This window comes from Bos javanicus, chromosome 17 (assembly GCF_032452875.1).
Source record: "Bos javanicus breed banteng chromosome 17, ARS-OSU_banteng_1.0, whole genome shotgun sequence".
NCBI lineage: Eukaryota > Metazoa > Chordata > Mammalia > Artiodactyla > Bovidae > Bos > Bos javanicus.
Window position 1 is genome coordinate 10,303,449 of NC_083884.1, and position 25,047 is coordinate 10,328,495.

At 41.0% G+C, this 25,047-nt stretch overlaps 1 protein-coding gene across 5 annotated transcripts in view; it reads left to right on the plus strand.

Annotated features, from left to right (window-relative positions):
- Positions 1-25,047, plus strand: part of NR3C2 (nuclear receptor subfamily 3 group C member 2) — a 439,879-nt gene that overhangs the window by 209,999 nt on the left and 204,833 nt on the right. For 3 of the 5 annotated variants that reach the window (XM_061384035.1, XM_061384034.1, XM_061384032.1), the window contains one exon: positions 8,599-8,738. In XM_061384035.1, the coding sequence (XP_061240019.1) occupies positions 8,599-8,738 (140 nt within the window). Of the gene's footprint in view, positions 1-8,598; positions 8,751-25,047 lie in introns of all 5 variants that reach the window. The other 2 variants (XM_061384031.1, XM_061384033.1) reach the window with 1 other exon arrangement.

Consider the following 25,047-nt stretch of genomic DNA (forward strand, 5'->3'; position numbering starts at 1 on the left):
GGACCTTTATTGGCAAAGTAATAATATCTCTGTAATACCGATTCATACTGGCTAGAATTTAAATACCACTAAATGTGTGACAGTGTTGTAAGTGCTGTTGAGTATATTGATTAATTTAGCCATAGAGAAGAATGAAATAATGCCATTTGCAGCAACATAGATAGATAGAGCTAGAGATTATCACACTAAATGAAGTAAGTCAGAGAAAAACAAATACCATACGATATCATGTATATGTGGAATCTAAAATATGACACAGATGAACCGATTTATGACACAGAAATAGACTCATAGACCTAAAAACAAATGTGTGATTACCAGGGGAAAGGGGAGTGAGGGAAGGATAAATTAGAAGATTGGGATTCGCAGATACAAACCAGTATATACAAACTAAACAACAAGGTCCTAATGTATAGCGCAAAGAACTAGATTCACTATCGTGTAATAAAAACCATGATGGAAAAGAAAATACTTTGACAAAAATACTTTGTTTACAATAAAAATCGGATTCCTAAAAAAATATGTGTATATACACACAAATATATATGTTTGTTTTGAGTCATTTAATCTATAAGAACCCTATCAGGTATGACTTGTTATCACTGCTTTTCAGATGACAGAACTGGCCCAGAATGGTTAAGTAACCTCATGTGCTTGTTCCCAGTTTTTTCTATGGGTAGATTATCATTTGATATTATTGCTATTGTATTATTTACAAAAATAGGAACAGAACATACTGATGCTGTTTTAGCACGGTCAGGTCCAAAACAAACTGCCCTGAACCACCAAAACTGCTCCTCACTCCACTATGTAAATACAAATAGCACCAGCATACAATTTTTCTGCAAGTCTGGTCAGTACTATCTACTTAAAGAATGAAAAGGCCCTTTCTCACTGTCTTCACTCCTTTAAGCGGAATCCAAGCTGTTATCATCTCCTGCCTGGATAATTGCCGGAGTCGTCGTGGCTGGTCTCCCCACATCCAAGATCACCCACTCCTGTAGTCCATTCTCCAGGCAGCAGCCAAAGTCTGATTTTTAAATGTCACTCAGATCATGTTACCCTTCTGCTTAAAACATCTCAATATTCACATCCCTCGTGATGGTACTGAAAATAGCACCCTGAGTCATCGTCACAGCCCTGGAGACCCGTGTGGTCCCTCTCTGTCTTCTTGGGCCCCACCCCCCACCTCCTCCCATCTCCCTGCCTCCTTGCAGCCACGTTTCCATCTCTGGACCATGTCATGCTCATTCCTACCTCCGGGACTTTGCACTTTCTCTTCCCTTCGTTGTCATTTTTGCACGGTCGCCTCCTGTGTCCTTTCAGTCTCCCCAAAGCAGCCTTCACAGGCGACCTTTCTAAAGAATCCTAACCCTCCAGTGCCCCATCCAATCTTGATCTCTGTCATTTTCTTCAAAGCACTTACCACTATCTGAGTTTATTTCCTTATTTCTGTATTGTCTTTTTTTCCTTCTGTGGTAAAAACTCCATGAGAATAGGAATTTTCTCATTCAGCCGAGTGCCTAAAAAAGGCGGGGCATATCAGGCTTTCAATGAATAGCTCAATTAACGAACAATTTAGACACCAGCAATAGAAGGATGTTTCCTGTAGTAGTATTTGCAGATGCCTCTGAATTCTCACTTTGCTCTAGATTGCTGAATGAATGCTTGAATTGATTGCACATGGAAAGAAACTTTTCAGCAGCTACGGATGTTGGTAAAAGCATCTATCTGATTAAATGAAAGTACAAAAGACAGGTTTGCTTATTTCTTACTGAGTGGGCTTCAGAAACGACACAGAGTATTCTTGTTGTGTGAAGAATCCTGGTCACTGAATAGCGGACCAATCACTGCAGTGTTGTTAGGTAATTGTTATGAAGATGGGGAAACAACACAGCGATTCCTGCGAAAGCAGAACATGGTATATTAGCATTCACAGCCAGATCCTCCAGTTATATTTTGATCAGTTAAAGTTCCTTTTTCTTGCACAGCTTCTTATTGCTTCTCCCTAAACACCCAGCCGTTTTAAGAAGAAAGCTAGCCCAGTTAGTGTTTTTAATGATGGGTTAGTATAGCCCCTTCCAGTTGTCACAAAAATCAGTATGAACCTTTGATTAACCTCTTCAACTCTTCACTGAATCATTAGAACTATTCTATTTGATACTGAAAATACTTGCATCTTACTTGTATTTCCCAAAGAGAGACATTTGTCTTTACAAGTGGAAATACAATGCTCACTCATTTCTGCTTTAATGATATTTTAACATTTATGTGTTAAGTCCTATGAACTACCTTTGTCTGATTATAAAATTCTTTCTGAAAACAATATTTCTTTGATTACCAAGACCAAAAATGACCGGGTTGGGAAATTTTCCCCAACTCTTTAATATTAAAATGGTTTTTAGCAGGTGGAGTACCATTTGAGTGCATACATGTATACAGAAATTCCAAGCAAAATCAGCATAGCACTCATATAGCTGCAAGTAAGGTTTTAAGTGCCATAGGACTAGCTATTCTAGAAAGAGTAAGTTTTTACATGTAGATGATTTTCTGCTGAACCAGATCAAAGAATGGCTATGTATAGGAAACTTTCTGTAATTTGAACTTGAAGTCCGTTTTTTGGATAAAACTTCATTATGACAGGCTGTTCCATTTATCTTTTGTACTCATCTTTATCTTAAAAGGATATCTTAAAAAAGATCTTAGAGATGACCTATTCAACCTTTTTTATGGGGAGAATTATAGCCCAAAGAGGAAAGGGGGCTTTGTTAAGGTTTTAGCAGTTAGTGGCTAAGCTAAACCGAGAACAGGAGGCTTTCTTGCTAAGTCCCTGTTCCTGCCTTTACCCCTGTATGTTTGGGACTCACATCCAATGAAGATATTTAGCTGTAGTAAGATGTTAATGTCTTGTGCATACTATAAAGAAATTCCGACATTCAGAGTCACTCAGTGAGCTTTGTGTTCTGATAAAACTCAACATCTAAGAAAATTTCAAGACCTGCTTCCCTCTCTTGCTCTTTCTCTCCTCCCTGCCCCCACTTACAAAATGTGGCAATGCATTTCCTAACACTGGATGGATACCCTCCCAACCATGTACCATCTTTCAGTTTCAGAGATATCGCATCATAGGATGTCAGTGGAGACGGGAGTTTTCCTGACCCGTCCACCCATTATGGCCTGTCTTCTATGTTAATAATGCACTTGGTTGTGGGATGGCTTGCTGAGCTTGTGAGGAGAGTCTGTCTCCCTGGATGCCTTTCTCCCTGCTCTCTACAAAGCTAAATGAACCATAGGGGAATTGAACCTATAACCTTGGCCTCATTAATTTACCTGCAGTAAAAATCACCTTTTGGAAATGAATGTTCTGCTGTGATAAGATTAAGGGTGTGATTTCATTCATTCAATAAATAGTCCCAGCATGACACTAATGGCAGCAGAGAGCACAGAGAGGCAGAGGACAAGGTCTTTGCCCTCGAGGGCTTGAGATGAGTGCTCCAATCAAGAGTGTCAGGGCAGAAGTGATGACCACGGAGGCAGCGGGATTAGCAAAATGCAAAAGTAAATCATGAGAACAGAGAGGGTTGTGTCCTGCCGGGAGAACATCAGGGACCCTTGAAGGATGGACGGGTTTTCCAGGAGTTGGACTGGGGGTGGGTATACAGATGGTGGTGCCCAAGCCCGTGGACGGGGAGATTGCAGTGTGGTGAGCACAAGCGCGAGAGGACCTGCAGGAGAAGGCGGAGAAGGAAGAGGCACACAGACGTTATCATGATGGTGGTATTGGGCACGGGGATGATGGAATATTTCTAACCTGGAAAGTAGTAGAATCAGAGCTCTGTCACAGGAAGTGTCTTTGTCAGCCACCGTAGAATGAATTGGAAGGGAGGCTGGGGTTGAGGGAGAACCCTGAGGAAGTGATGAGGGTCTGGAGCAGGCTTCCCAACAGGGTGAGGGGAAGTGATGGAAGTGGGTCAAGGCCGGACGAGCAGGGCTTGGGAACTGAGTAGATGTGATATTGAGTGTTTGTACCTGGGTGCCTAGCAGATGGCAGTATCCTTCCCGAAGCCAGGAGAAGACAGAGGCAGGGCAGCTTTGTAAAGGAAGTGGACACATAAAATCGGAACATCGGGGAGAGGTTGGAGTGGGATGTAAAGATTCAGAAAGTCGTTCAGCAGGAGAGCTGTCTGAGCTGGGATAAGTGGATGAGATCATCGAGATAAACTGTAGAAATGAGAATAAAGATCTCCAAAGGTAGAACACTGAAGAAAATCTACACCGGCGATCAAGACAGTGAGAAAAGAGCCTCAGAAATAGAGAGTGAGCTCAGTAGACCCTTACAGACACCGAAGAAGCAGAGCAATGCCAAGAGGTACGTGGAGGCGCTCTTGTAATTGAGAGATGTCAGCAAACAAGAAGGGAAAATAACCCAGGTTTGCTTTAATTCTGTCATTGGCCAAATTATTGTTTTAATTAGGATTTCATAATGCATCTCTTTGATGCTTCTCTTTGCCTTTATCTTAATTCAGTTCCACTATATACTTTTCTCGAGAGAGTTAAGAACCAAGCACATTCATGTATGTAAGGAGTGCAGTAGGAGTTCAGAATTGATGATGGTTGTGAAAAGGCCAGTCATCTTAGACCACTCATTTATCCCCAGTGTTAACAGGAGCCTTATCTGTACCAAGGACTGTGCCATGCCCTGCGGACACAGTGGCAAAGAACCACAGACACAGGTCCAGGCCCCTGTTGAATTTACCTTCTTGTGTGAATGAAGCAAAATCAAGAGGAAAATAAAGAGACTAAAGAAGGAAAATAGACAACACGTTCAGTGGTGACGTGTGCTAGGGAGAAAATAAAGCAGAAGAGGAAAGGGGTTCAGAAGAACGAGTATTTTCAGTAGAGAGGTCAGGGAAGGACTGACTGAGGAAATAACATTTGGATGAAACCCTGAAGAAGCAGGGACATACATATCTAGGTGAACAGAGGACAGCACGTGCCAAGGCCCTGAGGTGGGTGCATGCCCGGTGTGTTTGAGGTCTGGCAAGGAGACCAGTGTTGCTGAAGGACAGCAGGCATGTGAGAAAGGTTAGTAAACTTATAGGAACCATACTGGGGCCCTGTGGTCATAGGTTGACCCTGACTTTTCCTCTGAGTGTAAGGGAAAGCCCTTGGATGGTTTTGAGAAAAGAAATAAATAAGAATCATTCTGGCTACAGGAGAAGGAAGGGGACAAGGACACACAGGAAGATCAGCGAGCAGGCTTCTGCACATCCCGGGAAGAGGTGTTGGTGGCATGGACTAGAGTGGTCCCAGAGGAACTATGGGAAGTGATCCAAATATGTATGCTTTCGGAGGGTAGAGGAAAGAGAAGTTAACAGACTGAGAAAGAAGACAGAGGTAAAGAGTCAGGAATGAGTCCAAGTTGCTGTAGTGGTCTGCTAGGGCTGCGTAACGAAGCACCACAAACGGGTAGCTGAAATAAGAGGAATGTATCCTTTCCTGGTTCTGTAGGCTCGGCCATGCTTAACGTGTCGGCTGAGTTGGTTCCTTCTGAAGGCTGTTGGGGAGAATCCATTTCATTCCTCTCTCCTAGCTTCTGGTGGTTCGTTGGCCTTCCTTGGCTTGTAAGAGGATCACTGCCTTCATCTTCACATAGCATTCTGCCCGTGTGTGACTGTGCTCCAATGTCTTCTAACAAGAACATCAATCAAACTGGACTAGGGACCCACCCTTCTCCAGAAGGACCTCATCTCAACTAACTATGTCTGCTGTGGCCATATTCCCAAATAAGATTCCACTAAATCCAAATAAGATTTAGTTTTAGGTGAAAGACTAAAAATAAGGTTACCATGCAATCTAACAATCCCACTCCTGGGCATAAATCCAGACAAAACTGTAATTCACAAGGTATTTTGTACCCTCATGTTCATAGCAGCATGATTTACGAAAGCCAAGACATGAAAACAGCAACCTGTATGCCAATTGAGAAATGAATGGATAAAGAAGACGTGGTACATATATGCAATGGAATACTACTCAGCCATAAAAGAACAAATTAATGCTATTTGTGGTAACATGGATGCAAGTAGGGATTATCATCCTAAATGAAGTAAGTCAGAAAGACAAATACCATATGATCTCACTTATATGTGTAACCTAAAATACGGCAAAAATGAACCTATCTACAAAGCAGAAACCAACTCACAAACATGGAGAATAGACTTGTTTTGAGGGGCTAGGGAAAGGATGAATTGTTACTTTGGAGTTCGCAGATGTCAATATCACGTGTAGAATGGGAAAACAACAAGGTCCTTCTGAATAGCACAGGGAATGGTATTCAATATCCTGAGAATAACCATAATGGAAGAGAATATATATACGTGTATAACTGAGTCTCTTTGGTGTTCAGCAGAAATTAACACAACATTGTAAACTGACTGTACTTCAGTTTTTGAAAAAAGATTGCCCTCTGATGGCCTAGGGGCCAGGACTTCAATTTACCGATTTGGGGTGGGCAGGGAACACAATTCAGTCCCTAGCAGTTGCCAAGAAAATGTGTTTGGAGAGGAGAGGAGAGTTCCAAAGACTAACGATAAGAGGCTTTTAAGTTTGAGGACCCAGACCAAAGCTCACAAAAATGTTCAGTGCAAATCCCGTGTATGCTTGTAGTTGTAGAAAAGCACTTACATGTTAGTAATGACTTTTAAGCTATATCCTAATTGTTTATGGCTTCCTGGTACTTCCTGTGCAGCATAGGAAAGTCAGACAGAGTATGGATTGAGTTTTACTGGCTAATATGCCAAAGAATTTATTGGTGCTGAAATGGAATGTTTTGAATGTCATAAAGAAGTCAAAGGACACTAATAAAAATAATAAAGAGCACTTTTCTCAGAAGGAGAAACAACTTTGGAGAACATCATTTCAGCCTTTGATTTAAGAAGTCGTTTTCTAAAAAGTCAGTCATGCTATAGTGCTTGAGCAGTGGCTCCTTCATCTGTTTCTGATGAGAATGTAGTTAAAACATATAAAATCATTTTAAAAAATCATCAAGGCAATAGTACCACATTTTAGCTAATTCGAAAAATAGAGAAATCATCATGGTAACTTAACCATTCTAGCCTTTCGATATGTTTTCTTTGAGTCCTTTTTTTTCATGTTCCCGCTGTTTAACATAGAGACAAAAGCTTGGATAGCAAGGCAGTAGTAGAGACATACAACAGATCTACCCGACATTTCCTCAGCACGTCCAGCTCAAATTTCTCTTGCCTTCCAGCTCATATTGCACATTCTGCCTCCTCTGCCCCATCTTTGTCTGGCTAAGGTCTAATCATCCTTCAAAACTCAGAGAGCTTTGGGGAAGCCTTGTGACTGGAGTATTCCCACCCTTACTGGTACGGAAAGCTGTGCCGCCATATTACCCCACACCTAAGCACATACCATGATACTTCACGCCTTCACCAGCTTTGATGACAGGAGCTGGGCAGTTATTTCCTCAGGACCTTTTGCAGGACCTGCGGGTAGATACTCAATAAATGCATGTAGACTAGGAAAGAAAAAATCGTTTGCCTGCTCCACATCTGCCACTGAACCATGAGACCTTACTAGAATTTAAAACTGTTTTGTTCAGATTGTGCCATAAACCAATACAGGAATATGTAATATATCTTGAGAAGAGTCTCCTTAAAAAGTATTCCATGTATACTGTTGCTTCAGGGGTTAAATTTATCCCTCAAAACGGAATCCTTCAGTTTGTAGCCATGAAAGTCCCCTTAGATAGTTACATATGTGGCTTGTTTTTAGTGTTGACTATGTCCCTTCCCAGGTGGTCCTAGTGGTAAAGAATCTGCCTGCCAATGCAGGAGACGCAAGAGATGTGGGTTCGATCCCTGGGTCAGGAAGATCCTCTGGAGGAGCACATGGCAACCACTCCAGTATTCTTGCCTGGAGAATCCCATGCATGGAGGAATCTGAGGAGGGGGCTACAGTCCATAGGGTCGTAAAGAATTGGGCACAACTGAAGCAACTTAGCACACACACATGTCTCTTTAAATTGGTAAACACAATGAACTGAATTGAACACGCCCAGGTAAGTTAACATGGAAACAATGCAGGAGCTTAGAGGGTGAAATTGCTGGCAATACAGACAAGAATTAATTTTAATTTGTGCATTGTTTTGGAGAGGGGAGAGTTTTTCACCTGGCATAATTGAGATACAATCTGAGTCCAAGTGAAGAGAGTTGATAGGTATTGCAATAGCCCTTTGATGCCAAAAATACTTTCATGATGACTTGGCTCAAGATTTCTCTCCTCCCTGTTCACCTAGAATGCAAATAATATTTTTGGTACGCAGTCTCAAAATTAGGAAAAGGAAGAAAAAGTTTACATGAGATTGTTTATGGTTTCCTAGTACTGAAAAGAGGCTTTGCTATAGGGGATTTGATACATTACTCCTCTTATGAAGGTTTGGCCTTCATTTCCTACGTGATATGGGACCTTATTGAATTTATTGAACTGAGATGAATGACAGATATTGAGCTAAGCTGTACAGCAAATGTGCCACTGTGGTGTAGTTACTTAAATCTTGATTTCTTTCCCCAGCTCTACTTTACGAAGTGTTTCTACTGGATCCTCAAGACCTTCCAAAATATGTTTGGTGTGTGGGGATGAGGCTTCAGGATGTCATTATGGGGTAGTAACCTGTGGCAGCTGCAAAGTGTTCTTCAAAAGAGCAGTGGAAGGTAAATGTTCATGTGGGTGTCCTTTACACATTTTTTCTTCGTGTATAGTTTCCTCGTACAGTTAACTCCATAGCATTATTGAGAAATAATCAAAAAGTGTTTTTAGATATAATCTGTCAGTGAAAAAGAATAATAATGCCTTGCCTAAAAATCACTTGGAGATTATTCACTGAACCATATTTAATGTCCAAAATTTGAAATCGTGGATTGGGAACAGTCAGTCAAAAACACTGGGTTTTTTGGTTGTTGATTTATCTCAGTTTGTTTTTTTCGCTGAGACTTAGAAAAATAATTGTATGTCACCAGAATTTAATTTGCATGATCTAAAAGGGTGTTTTTTAAACAGTATGTCTGCCTGGTCTGTGTTTCTATATAAATATATGTGTTTGTGGCAAGTTAAAACATATCAGGATCATGTGTGTAATTTAAGCTGTATTCCTCACAGAATTATGTCATTTAATAGCTGCTTGAGATTCCGTGTCTCCATTTGAGTCCTAGTTTTGTTCTTACTGAAAGTTTTCAAACCACTATATTAAATGAAAAATTGTACTGAGATTCAAGTATACGCAGGATAGCTTTTGCTTCCGTCCAAGTAACCGTACTTCCTAAAAAGAAATGGTCTTTTGGTTTGTTTCTGCCTTACTCCAGCCTCACTTCCAAGCAATTAATTAACATCATATTCAGGCCAGATGGTTTAATTAATGATGAGCATTAAGACTGGTCAAAGTGTAGAAGTTTTTGCTATCAGGAGAAGTATTGTGTTATAAGTATTATCGGCACTTATTCTCACTAAAGAGTTCAGCCTCAAGATATCTGCAGGTGTATTGCTCAGAATATTTTTCTGAGAGATGAATTGGTGCTTTAGAGACTTTTAAGCATACATGATTTGAATGTTTCATCTTTATTTTGCTGATTCTTTAGAGACTTTTAAGCATAAATGATTTGAATGTTTCATCTTTATTTTGCTGATGACCACAGGAAATGTCCTTAGTTCTCAGATGAAGAATGCTGACTGAATAGTTATGTCTGTGCTTCTGAGATTGATTCTGCATTATTTAATTGATAGCACATGATTCATGTTATTTACACAATTAATTATTCAATAGTCCCCAAACCCACATTGAATTGATAATAGGAGTTCTGTATCTATTTCTCAGGAGATGCACTCTTGTTACAGATGACAGAAAATTCCACAGAAACTGGGTTGAGAACAAATGGAAATTCATTGGCTCACATAAGTGGAAAGTACTCTTACGGGTGTGGCTTTGGGCAAGCCATGGTCTTAATCCGGGTCATTCACACGCAATCTCATTCTCTCGCTTGACTTTGCTCTGGCTCTCTTTTCATGTATTTTCTCTCATGGTGATGAGACAGCCACCAGACCTCCTTTAAAAAGAGGTTTGAAGTTCCCAGGAGTTATTATAAAACCCCCCAATTGAATCTCCATAGTCTGACTTGACTCACACGGCCCCCTCCAAACCAGTCACCATGGCAGGGGAGGGCAGCAATCTGATAGGCTGGTTCTGGCCAACCTGAACCACTTAGACCAACCGTGGGGATGAGCGTTTCCTGGAGAAGAAGGTGGGGTCTATTATGAGAAGGCTGATTTCTAGAAAACAGGGGAAAGAAGTATGTATAAAACTGAAATCAATATAATTTTTTAAGACTGTCTACCTGCCACCCTCTTCTTTCTTAACTCTGTGATTGACTCAGTAATAGAAAAACAAATAAGGTTTGACACTGACATCTTTCTTATGCCACTATATACCTTCCGATATAAGGGTTCCCCCCGCAGGCTCATTAATGTGTGAACAAAGGTGGTAAGTAAAAATAAAGCAGTGAGAGAAGGACGTTCAGAGAGAGTGTCCTGTATTACCCTACCTACAGGTCAGCTTTCATATCAGAGCCCACGTTTTGGCTATTTACAAAACCTGCCCTTCTCTGCGAAAAGGTTTTCTAGATGTTTTTGCTTAGTTGTTGTTGTTTTAAGTAGTTTCTCTAGAAGTAGCTAAGGAAGGAATTGTTTTTATAACTGAGGGACATATAAATATGGAAAAGCCTAAACATGGATACGCTTTTGTTTCATTGGAGTACCAATCAGTAATAATGGATAATGAACTTTGATGAGTGCCTTTTAAAACTTTTATTAATATAGCATATTTACTCTTTATTTGGTAATTAGAATTTATCACTCAAATATAAACTTCATGAGAGTAGTGACTTGTTTTGTTTTGTAATTTGTACTTGCTTACTCTCTTATCATGGGTGCATGTGAAAGAAATAGGACCACCTTTGAATCAGAATTTTTTGGTTTAATAAGAAATTATTTTAAAAATATTTTATCTAATTCAGGGGATTAATTTCACAAAGCTATGGTATATGAGAAGGCAATGGCAACCCACTCCAGTACTCTTGCCTGGAAAATCCCATGGATGAAGGAGCCTGGTAGGCTGCAGTCCATGGAGTCTCGAAGAGTCGGACACGACTGAGCAACTTCACTTTCCCTTTTCACTTTCATGCATTGGAGAAGGAAATGGCAACCCACTCCAGTGTTCTTGCCTGGAGAATCCCAGGGACGGAGGAGCCTGGTGGGCTGCCGTCTATGGGGTCGCACAGAGTCGGACACGACTGAAGCGACTTAGCAGCAGCAGCATGGTATATGAGTGTTATTCTTATTCATCTTTTTACAGATGAAGACATTTGGGATAAGACCCAGTCAACTAACCTGTTCAGAATCATAAGATCAAACTTAAACCCATATTAGAGTCTTATGACTCCAAAGCTAGATCCAACCAAAGGCCTCATAACTAAATCTCATAATCTGTTGTTTCCATTTTCCATAATTATCAAGTTTGTGAAAACCCTACTCTATATGTCATGCTTTATGCCTGCTCAGTGACCATGATGGCAGTGATGTAAACACTGAGAAACTGTCCCAATGTGTGTCCACACACACATATATACACACAAGTATGTATATATGTGCTTTTATATTTGAATATTTACTAAGGTTGTTTTCTGGTTTTAACCTTAAGCTCCTCCTTAGAATATAAAAACAGGGTTCTAAGCACTTGAGCGTAGAGGGAGCTGAGAGAAGGGGAGTGTGCTAAAAGTCGAAAGGAACTGCCAATACCAGGGCCACGTGAGAGAGAACGGGGGAAAACCCAACAGTGTGAGTTTTGAGCTTGTTGGCTTAAGACTTATGCCCTAGAACATGCCTCTCAGAAGCTGGGTCTGATAGTGTAGTGGTGACTACATAGGGGACTGCACACCATTTAAGTGTAAATTATGTTCTCTGTGTTCTGTCTAGTGGGATATATAGGTGTGCTTTTTTTTTAATTCATAAACATTTAGTATAACCCCCCCCAAAAAAATGAAAAATAAATAAAAACCGTAAGCTTCATCTGGAATACCTTTTTTTTGGCCAATAATGTCACTTCAGAGTCATATTACTTTACCTTTCAATGGAAATGTATCATTTTAATTTTAATTTGAATTGCTTATTTGCCTTGAATGTTTGTTAGGACCTTTCCTATCTGACAAAAGAGAAAGAATAAGCACGCATGCGTGCGCACACACACACACACACACTCTCTCTCTCTCTCTCTCTTTCTCTTTCTCTCTCTCTCTCTCTCTCTTATGATTACCCACCCCAACACATGTATTTTAAACAGGGTTCTCCCTAGTGGTGGAAAGTGGAGCTGGCTTTAGGGTCAAAAGACTTGGTTTAATTTGCGGATTTGCCACTCACTAGATGTGAGATTATTGCAAATTATATAGCTTACCTGCAGAGAAGGCAATGGCAACCCACTCCAGTACTCTTGCCTGGAAAATCCCATGGACGGAGGGGCCTGGTGGGCTGCAGTCCATGGGGTCGCTAGGAGTCAGACATGACTGAGCGACTTCACTTTATTTTTTCACTTTCATTTAGAGAAGGAAATGGCAACCCACTCCAGTGTTCTTGCCTGGAGAATCCCAGGGACGGGGGAGCTTGGTGGGCTGAAGTCTCTGGGGTCGCACAGAGTCGGACATGACTGAAGCGACTTAGCAGCAGCAGCAGCAGCAGCTTACCTGGGCCTCAGTTTCTTTATATACACATGGAAAAGGTAACATTGCCCTACTTAATGCTTTGAAAAATTACATGAAAACAACATCTTTTTGCAGATTTTATAAATCATAAAGTGGCATCAAGCTATTAGATCTTGACTCTTCTTTAAAAACAAAATGCTGAAGTTCTTTGGCCATGTCTGTACACAGGGACCATGTAAATGATTCAGTAACTTTGCACGGTTAGGTCTGCATTTTTTCATCATTGCAGCTTCATTTTTCCCATAGTACTTTATTTTGTCTATAGAACTGGGCTTTGCAATTGTAAGATCTTTCTAGACTAGCAGTTCTCAAAGAATGTAGGGACCAAGGGTCAAGCGTTGGGGAATGGAGGGTCTTTCAAATTTCCCTCGAGGGACTTTCCCACATTTTCCAACGTGGACTGAACTACCAAGATTCACTCCCATAACGAACCTTCAGAGCTGACTGGGTCAGTGCCACCTGTGAGGGCTGCACAGTAGAGAAAATATTGAGAGATACCAAGTGAAATTTCAGCGTCCCTGTTCGATGTCTTTAGGACAGGAAAGGACCTTATCTCTGGAACCTAGCAACACTGCAGATGTTTATTAGCCGCTAAAAGAATGTTTGAATGTACACATGAATAGACCTATATGACATAGAGCATTCCAGGTTAAATGACTCCTCTCCTCCCTGCAAATCAGTAAATTAGCAGTAAACCTAGCCCAAGAATTTACACGGGCCTTTTGACATCTAATCTGCAACTTCTAATTCTACTCTGGAGTTTTTACTGTCTTTGTCTCTTTTCAGCTGTAAATTGCCATTGGTTTCATCACATGTGTATTTTACTTTGCGATCCCTCAATGAATAGAGCTGACTACATTCAGCAGGCTATTTTATAACCTAATTTTGTTTCTGGATGCTCAGTATACAGGTAGTGTCTGAAAGACACAGCCACCACAAATCACTGCAGTGTTGTAAGAGAAGAAGAGAGCTCATTATTATATAATGTCAGCTGGATTTATATTTTTGTAAGCAGACCTGTTAGGCTAAAGAGTCCATATCTTGGTATGGCCAGTCAAATCATATGATGCCTGTTTCAACACTCAGACCTTTCCCTTTAAGTTAAGAGACTTATAAATCTATTTCCTGAAATGACACGGCTTTGAAAGACCTAGTTGCAGATTAATCTCTGGAGTCCTTGGATTTGCAGTATTTAAGGTACGCAAATCTGGACATATACTCCTCATCCTCCTCCTGTGTACTTCACAGCATATAGATGAGAATCTTTCATATCATCAATAATATCCTTTGGGGTGAAAATGTTTTTAAGGACCTGTAATGGTTGCCTGAGAGTTATTTGCTTCACTTTTCTAAACTTGAACGAGTAAACTGAACAGGTCCAGGGGAAAGTGTGTCTTGCTGTTTCATGGACCCAAGTTATGCCTGTCAGGCTGTGTACTTTTGAGCAAAAGGACCAGCAAGTAAGTGAGAGTGTGAGCAAATGTGAGGTCTTGGGGGCTGGACAATTGATTGACAGTGAGATTATCCTGCAAAATAGAGCACTTAAATTGAGTTTGACACAGGATTAGGATGGTATTACACAGTAATTAATACAGCTATTGCCTTATAATTGGCAACATAAAATTAAGGAAATAACACATACTTTATTAGATGTCTTTGGTCATGGTGTGATACACTCCTCCGTGTGCCACATACGGGAATCTAGTGCACACCAGCGGCCATGGAGCCTCCTGTGAAACTGCTGTCAGAGGTCGCAAACCAGAGACCATTCTGACTTAGAGTTTTCTCATGAAACACTTTAAAGATTAAGTCTTTTTTTTCCTTTTACCAGAAATTAGGAACCAGGAATCTTGATTCTAGCTACTTAAGCACTTAAATAAATAACTACCCGGTTGAACGTATCTAGGACTTTTATAGACACTTCTTTCCTCCTGACCTAAGCCCAAGGCTTTAGTGGTTTTTTTGTTGGTTTGTTTTTAATTTTTATTGGAGTAGAGTCAATTTACAATGTTGTGTTAGTTTCAGGTGCAAAGTGAATGTTGCGCATACACATATATCCACTCTTTTTTAGATTATTTTCCCATATAGGCCAAGGCTTTAGTGTTAATTGCAAATGTTTGCCCAGATTTTTTTTTAAAATATCCTTTCAGTTGGTTGCCATGGGAACAGCCATGACATTTAGGCCAACCTGGAAGGTCAGGGAAGCTTCTTAAAGAGTTGACCCCCAAACTGAATCTTGAAGGATTGAGATTGGCAGTGCTGAGGGGGAGAAAGGACAGGCTGTCTGCACAGGGCACCAGAAGCAGTTCCGTGTTGCCCCTGGGAATGTATGAGATGTAAGGAGATAGGACGAGAGACTAAGGTGCGGATTGGACCCAGGCCCTGGACTCTAAGGAGGGACCTGCATTTATTTCTGGAAAAAACAGACCCTCTCAGTGTTTCCATGCAGCAGAATGGTGAGCGCAGGTTCACATGTAAGATCTGGCTGTAGGGAGGTATGCTTATTTCAACAAGGTAAGCTCCAGTGGCTCTTTCAAGTCATTTTCATGAGAGATGACGAGAGAGAGAACAGTGTGAGGGGTAGAGAAGAGGGGACAGCGTGTGAGGACTGTCGGGAAGTGACACTAGTGGGTCTGTATTGGAGGTAAAGAAGCAAAGCTTTGGGATGTTTCCCCAAGCTTCACTGCTTCTGCCCTCTGAGGAGATGGGGACCTGGAGTGGGAGCAGCTTTGGGGTTACGGGAGGCAAAGGTCATTCATTCAAGAAATATATATTCTGTATTCACTGAAGGGCAGGCACTATTCCAGACAAGGTCTTCCCAAGTGGTGCTAGTGGTAAAGAACCCACCTGCCAATGCAGGAGATGTAAAAGATTCAGGTTCAATCCCTGGGTTGGGAAGATCTCCTGGAGGAGGGCATGGCAACCCACTCCAGTATTTTTGCCTGGAGAATTCCATGGACAGAGGAGCCTGGCAGGCCACGGTCCATGGGGTTGCAAAAGAGTCAGACACGACTGAAGCAACTTCGCAGCAGCAGAATTCTAGACAAACCTATGGACTTCTTGGATGAAGATCAGGTGAACAAAATAGACCAAGATCCTTGCCATGGTGGAGCTTACATTCCAGCGAGAGGTAGTGGAGAGATTAAACATAATAAATGAGTTATTTGTGTAGCATGTGAAAAGGTGATAGCTGCTCAGGAAAATAAGCACTGCCAGAATTAAGGGGGTTGGAATGAGACTCTGTTCAGGACAGTGAGTTTGAAATGTCAGTAAACCTTCAGACGTGTCTAACAGGAAGTTGAATTTGTGATTCGGAAGCTTGGGGAATAGGGCAGTATGGAGAATAAAGGTTTATAGAATCATCACCCATGAAAATAGATGCATTTGCCCAAGAAATAGACAAGGAATAAGGCAAGATTAGAACCTTAGAGAACGTAAATCTAGGACATTGTGTGTGTGTGTGTGACACATGTGTGAATAATGTCCTCCAAGTTGTACACAGAAAATTTTTAGTTACTTTGTCTCTGGTTCTTCCAAGTTGAGCTGAACTTCAGATAATTGCAGCTGTGGAACTTTCAATCCCAGTTTTTGCTCTTTATTTATCATTAAGCTTGATTCTTTTTGAATCTCAGCCAGTCCACAGCCCCCAACCAAACATGGTAGCAAGGAAATTTGATTTGCCAACTCTGGACAGAAATAATGTCACATATGTGGCAGATGCTCAAGCCACATTTGTTGATCAGTGATCACCAAAGTGTGTATGTATATGTGTGTGTGTGTGTGTAGGATTCCCCTTGATTCTGTCACTGTTTCTCTGAAATCAAAACTATGTTGAAGTGATTTATTTGAAAATGCTTTTGAGTAGGGACATGTAAACCAAAAGTAAAGTAGTATTCCAAAGAGAAGTTCTTGTTGTTTAAAATTTTAAATGAAGAACTCCCCTGGTGGTCCAGTGGCTAAGACTCCAAGCTTCCAAGGAAGGGAGCGTGGATTTGAACCCTGGTTAGGGAACTAAGATCCCACATGCCCTGTGCTGTGGCCAAAAAATTTTAAAAATGAATAAATAAATGTAAAAAAAAAAATGTAAACAAAGGTGCACTTCACGTAGCAAATTTGAAGAGTCTAAATTGGAAGCACAGTCATTTTCAGGTATTTCCCCTGCCTTGGTGTTTGTTTGCAACCCATCTATCTAGTTCTGAAGCAACTCACAGGTTTCCATGAGACAAAATGAAATTTCTTGTAAGTGAAATGAAAAGCAGGACAAAGGGAAGATGAGAACAAGAGAAAGGAGAGTGAACCAAGAATTGGGATAGAGAAAGTATGCCCTTTGACCTTGGCAGAGATCAGCCACAGACTTAGCTTTCTCATCCCAAGCCCACAGACAGTGGTGACTCACCTGACTCACAGTGTTCTTAAAGACTAGATTAGGAAACCACCTATTTAGAAGAAAGTTTTCATGAGCTGCTTTGGTTGTAATGTGCCTCTATTTTTCATGTGAATTATAACCCTGATGCTGGGAAAGATGGAAGGCAAAAGGAGAAGAGGGTGGCAGAGGACAAGATGGTTAGATAGCATCACAGACTCAATGGACATGAGTTTGAGCAAACTCTGGGAGACAGTGGAGGACAGGGAAGCCTGGTGTGCTGCAGTCCATGGGGTTGCAAAGAGATGGACACAACTTCAGGACTGAACAACAGCAATAACCTGAATTTTTTTTTAAAGCAACTCTCCCATTGGTATTAATGGAATTGTTCGGCTTATCTTAAGGTACACTGCTAGAAACATGCTTTATTCTGTCAACTTCCTGCACCTATAGTAATCACTGTTATTCGTGGAGCAGTTACTCAACCCAGGCAGGAACTGTGCTAAGTCCTCCATATTTTGTTTCATTTTTTCCCTCGTAACCACCTTGTTCAGCGTGAATGTTTTATGGGTTTTGCATGGTACGATCTTTAAAACTGAGCCCTTTAAGTATCTTTATGACAAGGAAGACAGTGACTATTTTTTAGCAAGGCTTAATGGTATGATCCTTCAATTCTTAAAATTAATAGCCGCAGTAGTAAATATTTGAGTACTTCTTTTGTGCCTATTATGCTAAGAACTTTATTACACATTATCATTTTAATCCTCATGATAATCCTATTAAATAGGTATGATTATTATCTCCCTCATGTTAGCAGTTAGTCATCTGAGGCAGGTGAGAGGCGAGTAAGTTAGTCCGAGGTCACCCAGATCAAATGAAGTGGCGGAACTGGGATTTGAACCCTGGAAGCCCAGGCCTGCTGACTCTGTCCACTTAGCACACAAGCTGTACTGCCCCACACAGAGGCATATCAGAGCCCAACTATTTTTACCCCTCGAAAAGTAGGGCAACATTTCTGGCTTTAGAACACTTACGAAGAGCACATTATAATTTAACAGTTACCTCGCTATACCCTAAATAATTAACTCCTAGCCATTCCAAGTTGAAACTCTCATTTGAATTTCTGTTGCCCTAATGGGAAAGAAATTGGGTAGTCTCTATTTTTCTTCTTAAGGAATGAACTCCCTATTTTTTAAAAAATTACCATTACCACCCTAAAGTACTTCTTTAACATCTTAATCTGAAGCCTTATGGAAAATTTTTATCTTCCTGTGTTTCATTTCCTGTGTGTGATAAAAATTAGATGTAGCCTATCAGGCTCAGAGAACCACTGCAGGAAGAACCTTTCTTCCCGAAAGCTGAAAGCCCCAAACCCTTCAGCCCTGCTGTCCACTTGATGCCTGGCGGCTCAGAAACTGACCCAAGAGCCAGAGGACGCAGGGCTGCTCTCGCAGAACCCACACCCAGGACGTGATTAGGATCATACTGCTTCTGTGATTCCCTCCTGAGAATGATTTGACATCGAAAATGAAAATTGCTCAATTGACTGCAGTCAACATAGCTCTGGAAGATGGGAAGGATGAGGAGGCATTTAGGCTTTAAAGTGGTGGAGGGATGGGAAGATGGGGGCTTGAACTTCAGTCTGATCAGTAAGGCAGTTCAGTGAGGGCCTGGCCAGTGCCCAGAAATGGAGAAGGTGGCTGAACAAAGACACGGGGGCTGGGTGAAGGCTGTCATGGTGCAGTGAGAAGTCTCAGTCCTTCTTAAACCCCGTGAGTCTTCTATCAGGAAAAAAATCATTGCAGGAGTCCCTTGGACAGCAAGGAGATCAAACCAGTCAATCCTAAAAGAAATCAACCCTGAATATTCATTGGAAGGACTGATGCTGAAGCTGAAACTCCAATACTTTGGCCACCTGATGTGAAAAGCCGATTCTTTGGAAAAGACCTTGATGCTGGGAAAGACTGAAGGTGAAAAGACTGAAGGTGGTGGCAGAGGATGAGATGGTTGGATGCTATCATTGACTCTTTGGACATAAGTTTGAGCAAACTCTGGGAGATTGTGAACAGGGAAGCCTGGCGTGCTGCAGTCCATGGGGTCGCAAAGAGCGGAACACGACTGAGTGACTGAATAACAGTAACACAGCATAGGCAGGGTTTCCCCTTGGTGTCTGTGCAGCGGCTCATGGCAGGTACCACCTGGAAGAAGAGATGACTGGGATGGGATTGTGGCTGATGGAAAGTGGAAAGGGCCTGGCTTGGGATGAAATTGAGGCAACTAAACAGAGGCCTGATGGGAGAGGTGAGAAGGAAGAAGGGGCCAGGACCTCATGATGGGTTAGTTCTGAGCAATGTTGGAGGTCTCTGATGGAGATTTGGGAAGAAAACACTTGGAGAATGGAGAGAATGAGAAGCATTTAAAACTGTTGAGATTGAATCACCCAAAGAGATAAAGCAGTCAGTATGGAAAAGCAGAGACAAAATTCTAAAGCAGTTCAATTTTTACCTGGAGATATTTCCTTGTGCATTTTAAAGTGCCCAACTAAGTATCTGGTAGTTGGCAGATTGGCTTAGTTTTAGGCAACAGATGTCAGCGACTGCTTGATTTGGTGCAGAACATGGGAAGTTAGGCAGTGGAACTGAAAGCCTGGTGAAGGTGCTGGGTGCTCAGCACTGGTGAAACAGGCCTGCAGGGTATTATGATCGTCGGGTGGACTTGTGCCACTGTTACTGCCCGTATCAGAGGTACTAAATGATGATTTTAGCAGCTCATGACATCACAGGAGAATACAAAATGAGATACTAATGATAAGGAAGGCAGAAACATTCTGTAGCCAAAACAAAATGCCCATGTTTCAGGTCTCCAAAAGCTTTGCTCTAATTTTTTGCTCTTTAAAGACAGACATATTCAGCATAGTGGCTTTTTTTTTTTTTCTTTTACCCTTATTCCTTGGGTATTTTTGTTCACTGCCCTTCCTGACTTCTTAGGGCAGGAAGAGAGTGAGACTTATGATTTCTGAAGAGATAAGATACCTGTAAAAAAGAGTAGATAACTGACTTTACTGAACGCCTGATACTAACACAGCATTGTAAATCAACTCCACTCCAATACAGTCTTTTTTAGAAAGATACCTGTAACATGTACACGTGCAGGCACGCAGTGTGTTCAGAGCTCTGCCCCCCCTCACCCTGTCACCCTGTGAGAGGCATGCTCAGGGGAGGGGGAAAGCGCGAACACCAGCAGGAAGCCTCCAGAACCACCTGAAATGATCTGTGCACATGGTCATGTTCTCTGAATCTCTCATTCTTGTGCACCTCCTCCCTCCGATATCTGAGACCAGATCCACTTCTAGGGAGGTCAGCCCCAAGAATGAGCTCACCCCTCTCAGAGCAAAGCAGCTTGTGGCCCGTGGCCCTCGGGTTGGCCCTATTTGAAGCTCTTTTCCATCAGCGTCAGCACTTGGAATGTGTTGACTATAACATTAGATTTACAGAAGCATCGCCTTCCAGTCCGCGCTGTGTTGCTGATTAATAGTGAACTCTTCCACCACGTGGAAGAAAGCCCGATCCCTCCGGAAGAGTGAGAAGTGTGTTGGGTTGGCCAAAAAGTTTGTTTGGGTTTTTTTCATAACATCTTACAGAAAAACCCAAACATTTTGGCCAACATATTTTCTCCTTGTAAGTATCAGGCTAAAGGCTCTGTGAAAGCACTGGCCTTTGACAACCTGATTCAGCTTCACAGAGAGGTTCTGTTTACTTTTTTAATGGTAAGGCCAAACCTGGGCCTCCCACATCGCAGGCAGATCCTTTACCGTCCGAGCCACCAGGGAAGCCCTAGACCACAAAATAAAGCAAATGAAATAAAAGATTAAAGAATAAAACTCTAGAGGGTCATCATAAACGTGAACAAGAGTTGAAAAGTCACTTGTGGCAAATTAGGGGGCATAAATGGGATGAAGTTTTTAGAAAGTTTAATTGAAATTCACACACACAGCACTGTAGATGAGTGAAAGTGAAAATGATTGTGGCTCAGTCGTGTCCAGCTCTTTGCAACCCCATGGTCTGTAGCCCACCAGGCTCCTCTGTCCACAGGATTTGCCATGCAAGAATACTGCAGTGGGTTTCCATTTTCTTCTCCAGGGGATCTTCCCCACCCAGGGATTGAACCTGGATCTCCTGCATTGCAGGCAGATTCTTTGTCATCTAAGCAAATATATAGGCTCAATAAATTATATTTGTTTCAAAGGAGTCAAAACTGTATAACTGGCAGGGGGACACGATTACTTCTTCCCTCCGAATCCCTTCTTTTATTTTCTTCTACAGTTCTGAAGGAAGAACCAGGGCTTAAGTTTGGAGATTCACACCATCCTTTTAGAAGCCATAATGACCACTTAATGTCTTAGTGAAAGGCTCCTTGGCTATTATCCAGCAGTTGAAACCCTGCAAGAGTTCTCCAGTTGTTGTTGTCCAGCCGCTAAGTCACGTCCGACTCTGCAGCCCCATGGACTGCAGCATGCCAGATTCCCCTGTCTGTGTGATAATACATCACCAGCACAGGCTCTAGGGTCATCTTTATATTAAGTTATAGCATGAGTAGAGAGAGAATAGACCCTGGGGTCAGACAATCTGCCTTGAGTCTGGAATGATTTGAGCAAATATGAACTTCTGTTTCCACTTCTGTAATCAAGAGAAAATAAATCTTGAAAGTATCTGTCCTACCCATCTCAGAGTGAGGAGTATAAAAATTAGTTCACCTGTATTGAAACTGCTTTAGAAACAATTTTTGTAAAGGGTTACTTTACAAACACTGCATTTAAAAATCAGTATGCCCTTCTGAAGTCATTAAATTAGTATACCTTGGTTCTCAATAAATTGTAGAATATTTAATTCCAGCTACTTTTTGCATATGTTAAATATTTGCTTTGAAGGGGGAAAATCAGTAAAAATTAAAGAAAGGCATATTTCACTTTAGGTAAGACTTAGGCAGGTCCATATTGCTCATGGACTGGAGGGTAATACTGGGGAAACCTTTGTATTTAAGATAAGGATTTTTTTTAACTTTTTATTTTATGTAGGAGTATCCGATGGTGCTGGCGGTAATGAATCCTCCTGCCAATGCAGAAGACGTGAAAGACACAGATTCTATCCCCGGGTCAGGAACATCCCCTGGAGAAGGGCATGGCTGCCCACTCCAGGATTCCTGCCTAGAGAATCCCTTGGACAGAGGAGCCTGGCAGGCTATAGTCCATGGGGTCCAGCACGACTGAAGCAACTTAGCGTAGTTGGTTAACGATGTTGTGTTAGTTTTAGGTGAACAGCAGAGCGATTCAGTTGTATTTATTCTTTTTCAAATTCTTAGTTCATTGTAAGATCAGGATTTAAATTTAATCTGCCTAAATACAGGATCAGACAAAGAACAGAGAGTTTTTATACTCTTTCTACATCTTAAACAATTTTGGAGATCACAACTACTTTTTACTTTCTTCCCATTTTAATTAATTGCACCAGGCTTTCTAAAACACGCTGCATTCTCCTGCCCTCCCACCCATGCTGACCAGCTTAATTGGAAAACCAGTACAGAATTAGTCTAGGTTGATTGTTTTTCCTCCAGCCTGTACCAAGCATTTTCCCAGTTGAACCAGGCTCAGCAATTTGATATTGCTAGCATTACATGAGCACTAATTGTCCTGTTTTTTTTTATTATCCAATATAAATTGAAGTTGCATTCAGAAAGAGAATAGGAATGAAGATTATTAGTAGCTATTAATTAGAAATCTTAAATAAAAATCACCGTTTTTATTTTATTTATTTTTTGAGGATAATTTGTGCTTTTCTTTGCCAGTATAACTACAGTGGACTACATACAAACTTTTTAGATCTAAAAAAACCATTTTTCATCACAATACAACAAACATGTATATAATATTATATAATATATGATTATATAATATTTTATACATAATATGGTCTATATTTTGTATGTTTGTATATAATATAAAAATAAAGTAATATATTTTATGTGATTTTATATGTTATATGATGTATTATATATATTATATACAAAATATTATATAAAATATGCATGTAATATATATACATATTTATAAGTGAAACAAAATTTTAACCAAAAATGTCTACCCTGAGTGTTAATTCTTTGAGACTTCTTTTAAAAGCAGTTTTAAGTTTACAACAAAATTGACAGGAAGGTACAGAAATTCCCCATGTACTCCCTCCGCTCACATTAATAGTCATTATTAAAGAGTGATACATGATACCTTTTTTTTTCTGAGTTGAAGATGACCTGCATTGGCACATCATAATCAACAGAGTCCACAGTTCACCTTAGAGTTCACTTTCATAAAATGAATAGAAAAATCGCTGTTTTTCAAGGAGAATAGTGGGTAAACCATTTCTGAAATGTCATTAAATGATAATAGATGAAAAGGTCCTTCAAACAACCTTTGATTTCAGTATTTAAAATTAATTGTTGACGCAGAGGAGGAAGAAGAGGGTGGGACAGACTGAGAAAGTAGCAATGAAATATACACATGACCGTGTGTAAAACAGGTAGCTAGCGGGAGATCGCTGTGTAACACAGGGAGCTCAGCCTGGTGCTCTGTGATCACCTAGACGAGTGGGATGGGGTGTGGAGTGGGAGGGAGGTGAAAGGCCATGTATATGCTTATGGCTGATTCACCTTGTTTTTATAGGCAGAAGCCAGAACAGCATTGCAAAGCAATTATCCTCCAATTAAAAAATAAAAATTAAATGTTCTTCGGACACATCTGATTAAGGTGTATTTGAAGACCGTTAGTTGCTATCACTGGTGATACTTAAAATTCAAATTATTCATATGACATCACCCAAATATTGAGATAGCTGACCTGCACCTAATTTAACTAGCATTTCACAGAACAGAGCTGTAATCATGGCTAAGGTCAGATGTCAGTGAAACATGAAGAACTTGGTTCAGAACTTGAAGAATCAAACCAGGAGCAGGTGCTCAGAAGACAGTGGAGGAACTTCTGTGGTGGTCTAGTGATTAAGACTTCGCCTTCTAAAGCAGGGGGTGTGGGTTCAAGCCCTAGTTGGGGAGCCAAGATCCCACATGCCTTGTGACCAAAAAAAATCAAAAAGCATGCAACAGAAGCAGTATTGTACCAAATTCAATAAAAAATGGTCCACATCCAAAAAATAATAATGAAAAAAGAAGTAGACAGTGAAGAGGATGGGAACCAACAGGGCCAGGGCCGATGTGGGGGAGAGCAGTCACTGAAAATGGAAAGGAAAATGCCATATATATATGCCCACAGTGTAGACTCAGAAATCAGGCACTTTCCTTCAATTCAACCAGCATCTGGTGGATACTTAAAACTAGGTATTGGGCTGGGCATGGGCTACCGTCCATTTTTTTTAACAGAAAGGCATGGAATGCTAGATACCACACTTTTTTAAGTCTAAACAGTGTATCTTCTTCTTAGCCTCTGGTGGTGGTGGTTTAGTCACTAAGGCGTGTCCGACTCTTGCGACCCCATGGACTGTAGCCCGCCAGGCTCCTCTGTCCATGAGATTCTCCAGGCAAGAATACTGGAGTGGGTTGCCGTTTCCTTCTCCAGTTGTTATCCTCTACCATATCTTAAAAATTATCTATAAAGCAAAAATAATCCTATCAAGCCTTAGGAATTAACCTTGCCTTTTTCTGTGAAGCAGTGCAAACTGTGCACGAGGGAACCAGAACTAGGAACGATTTCCCTTTTTACAAAGTTTCTCACTGTCAAACTGTTTTCTAGGCAGAAAATTGGTGTTTTCAGGTACTGATAGCTATTTTCTTTAATAGGCTGAGTAAGTTATAATTTAC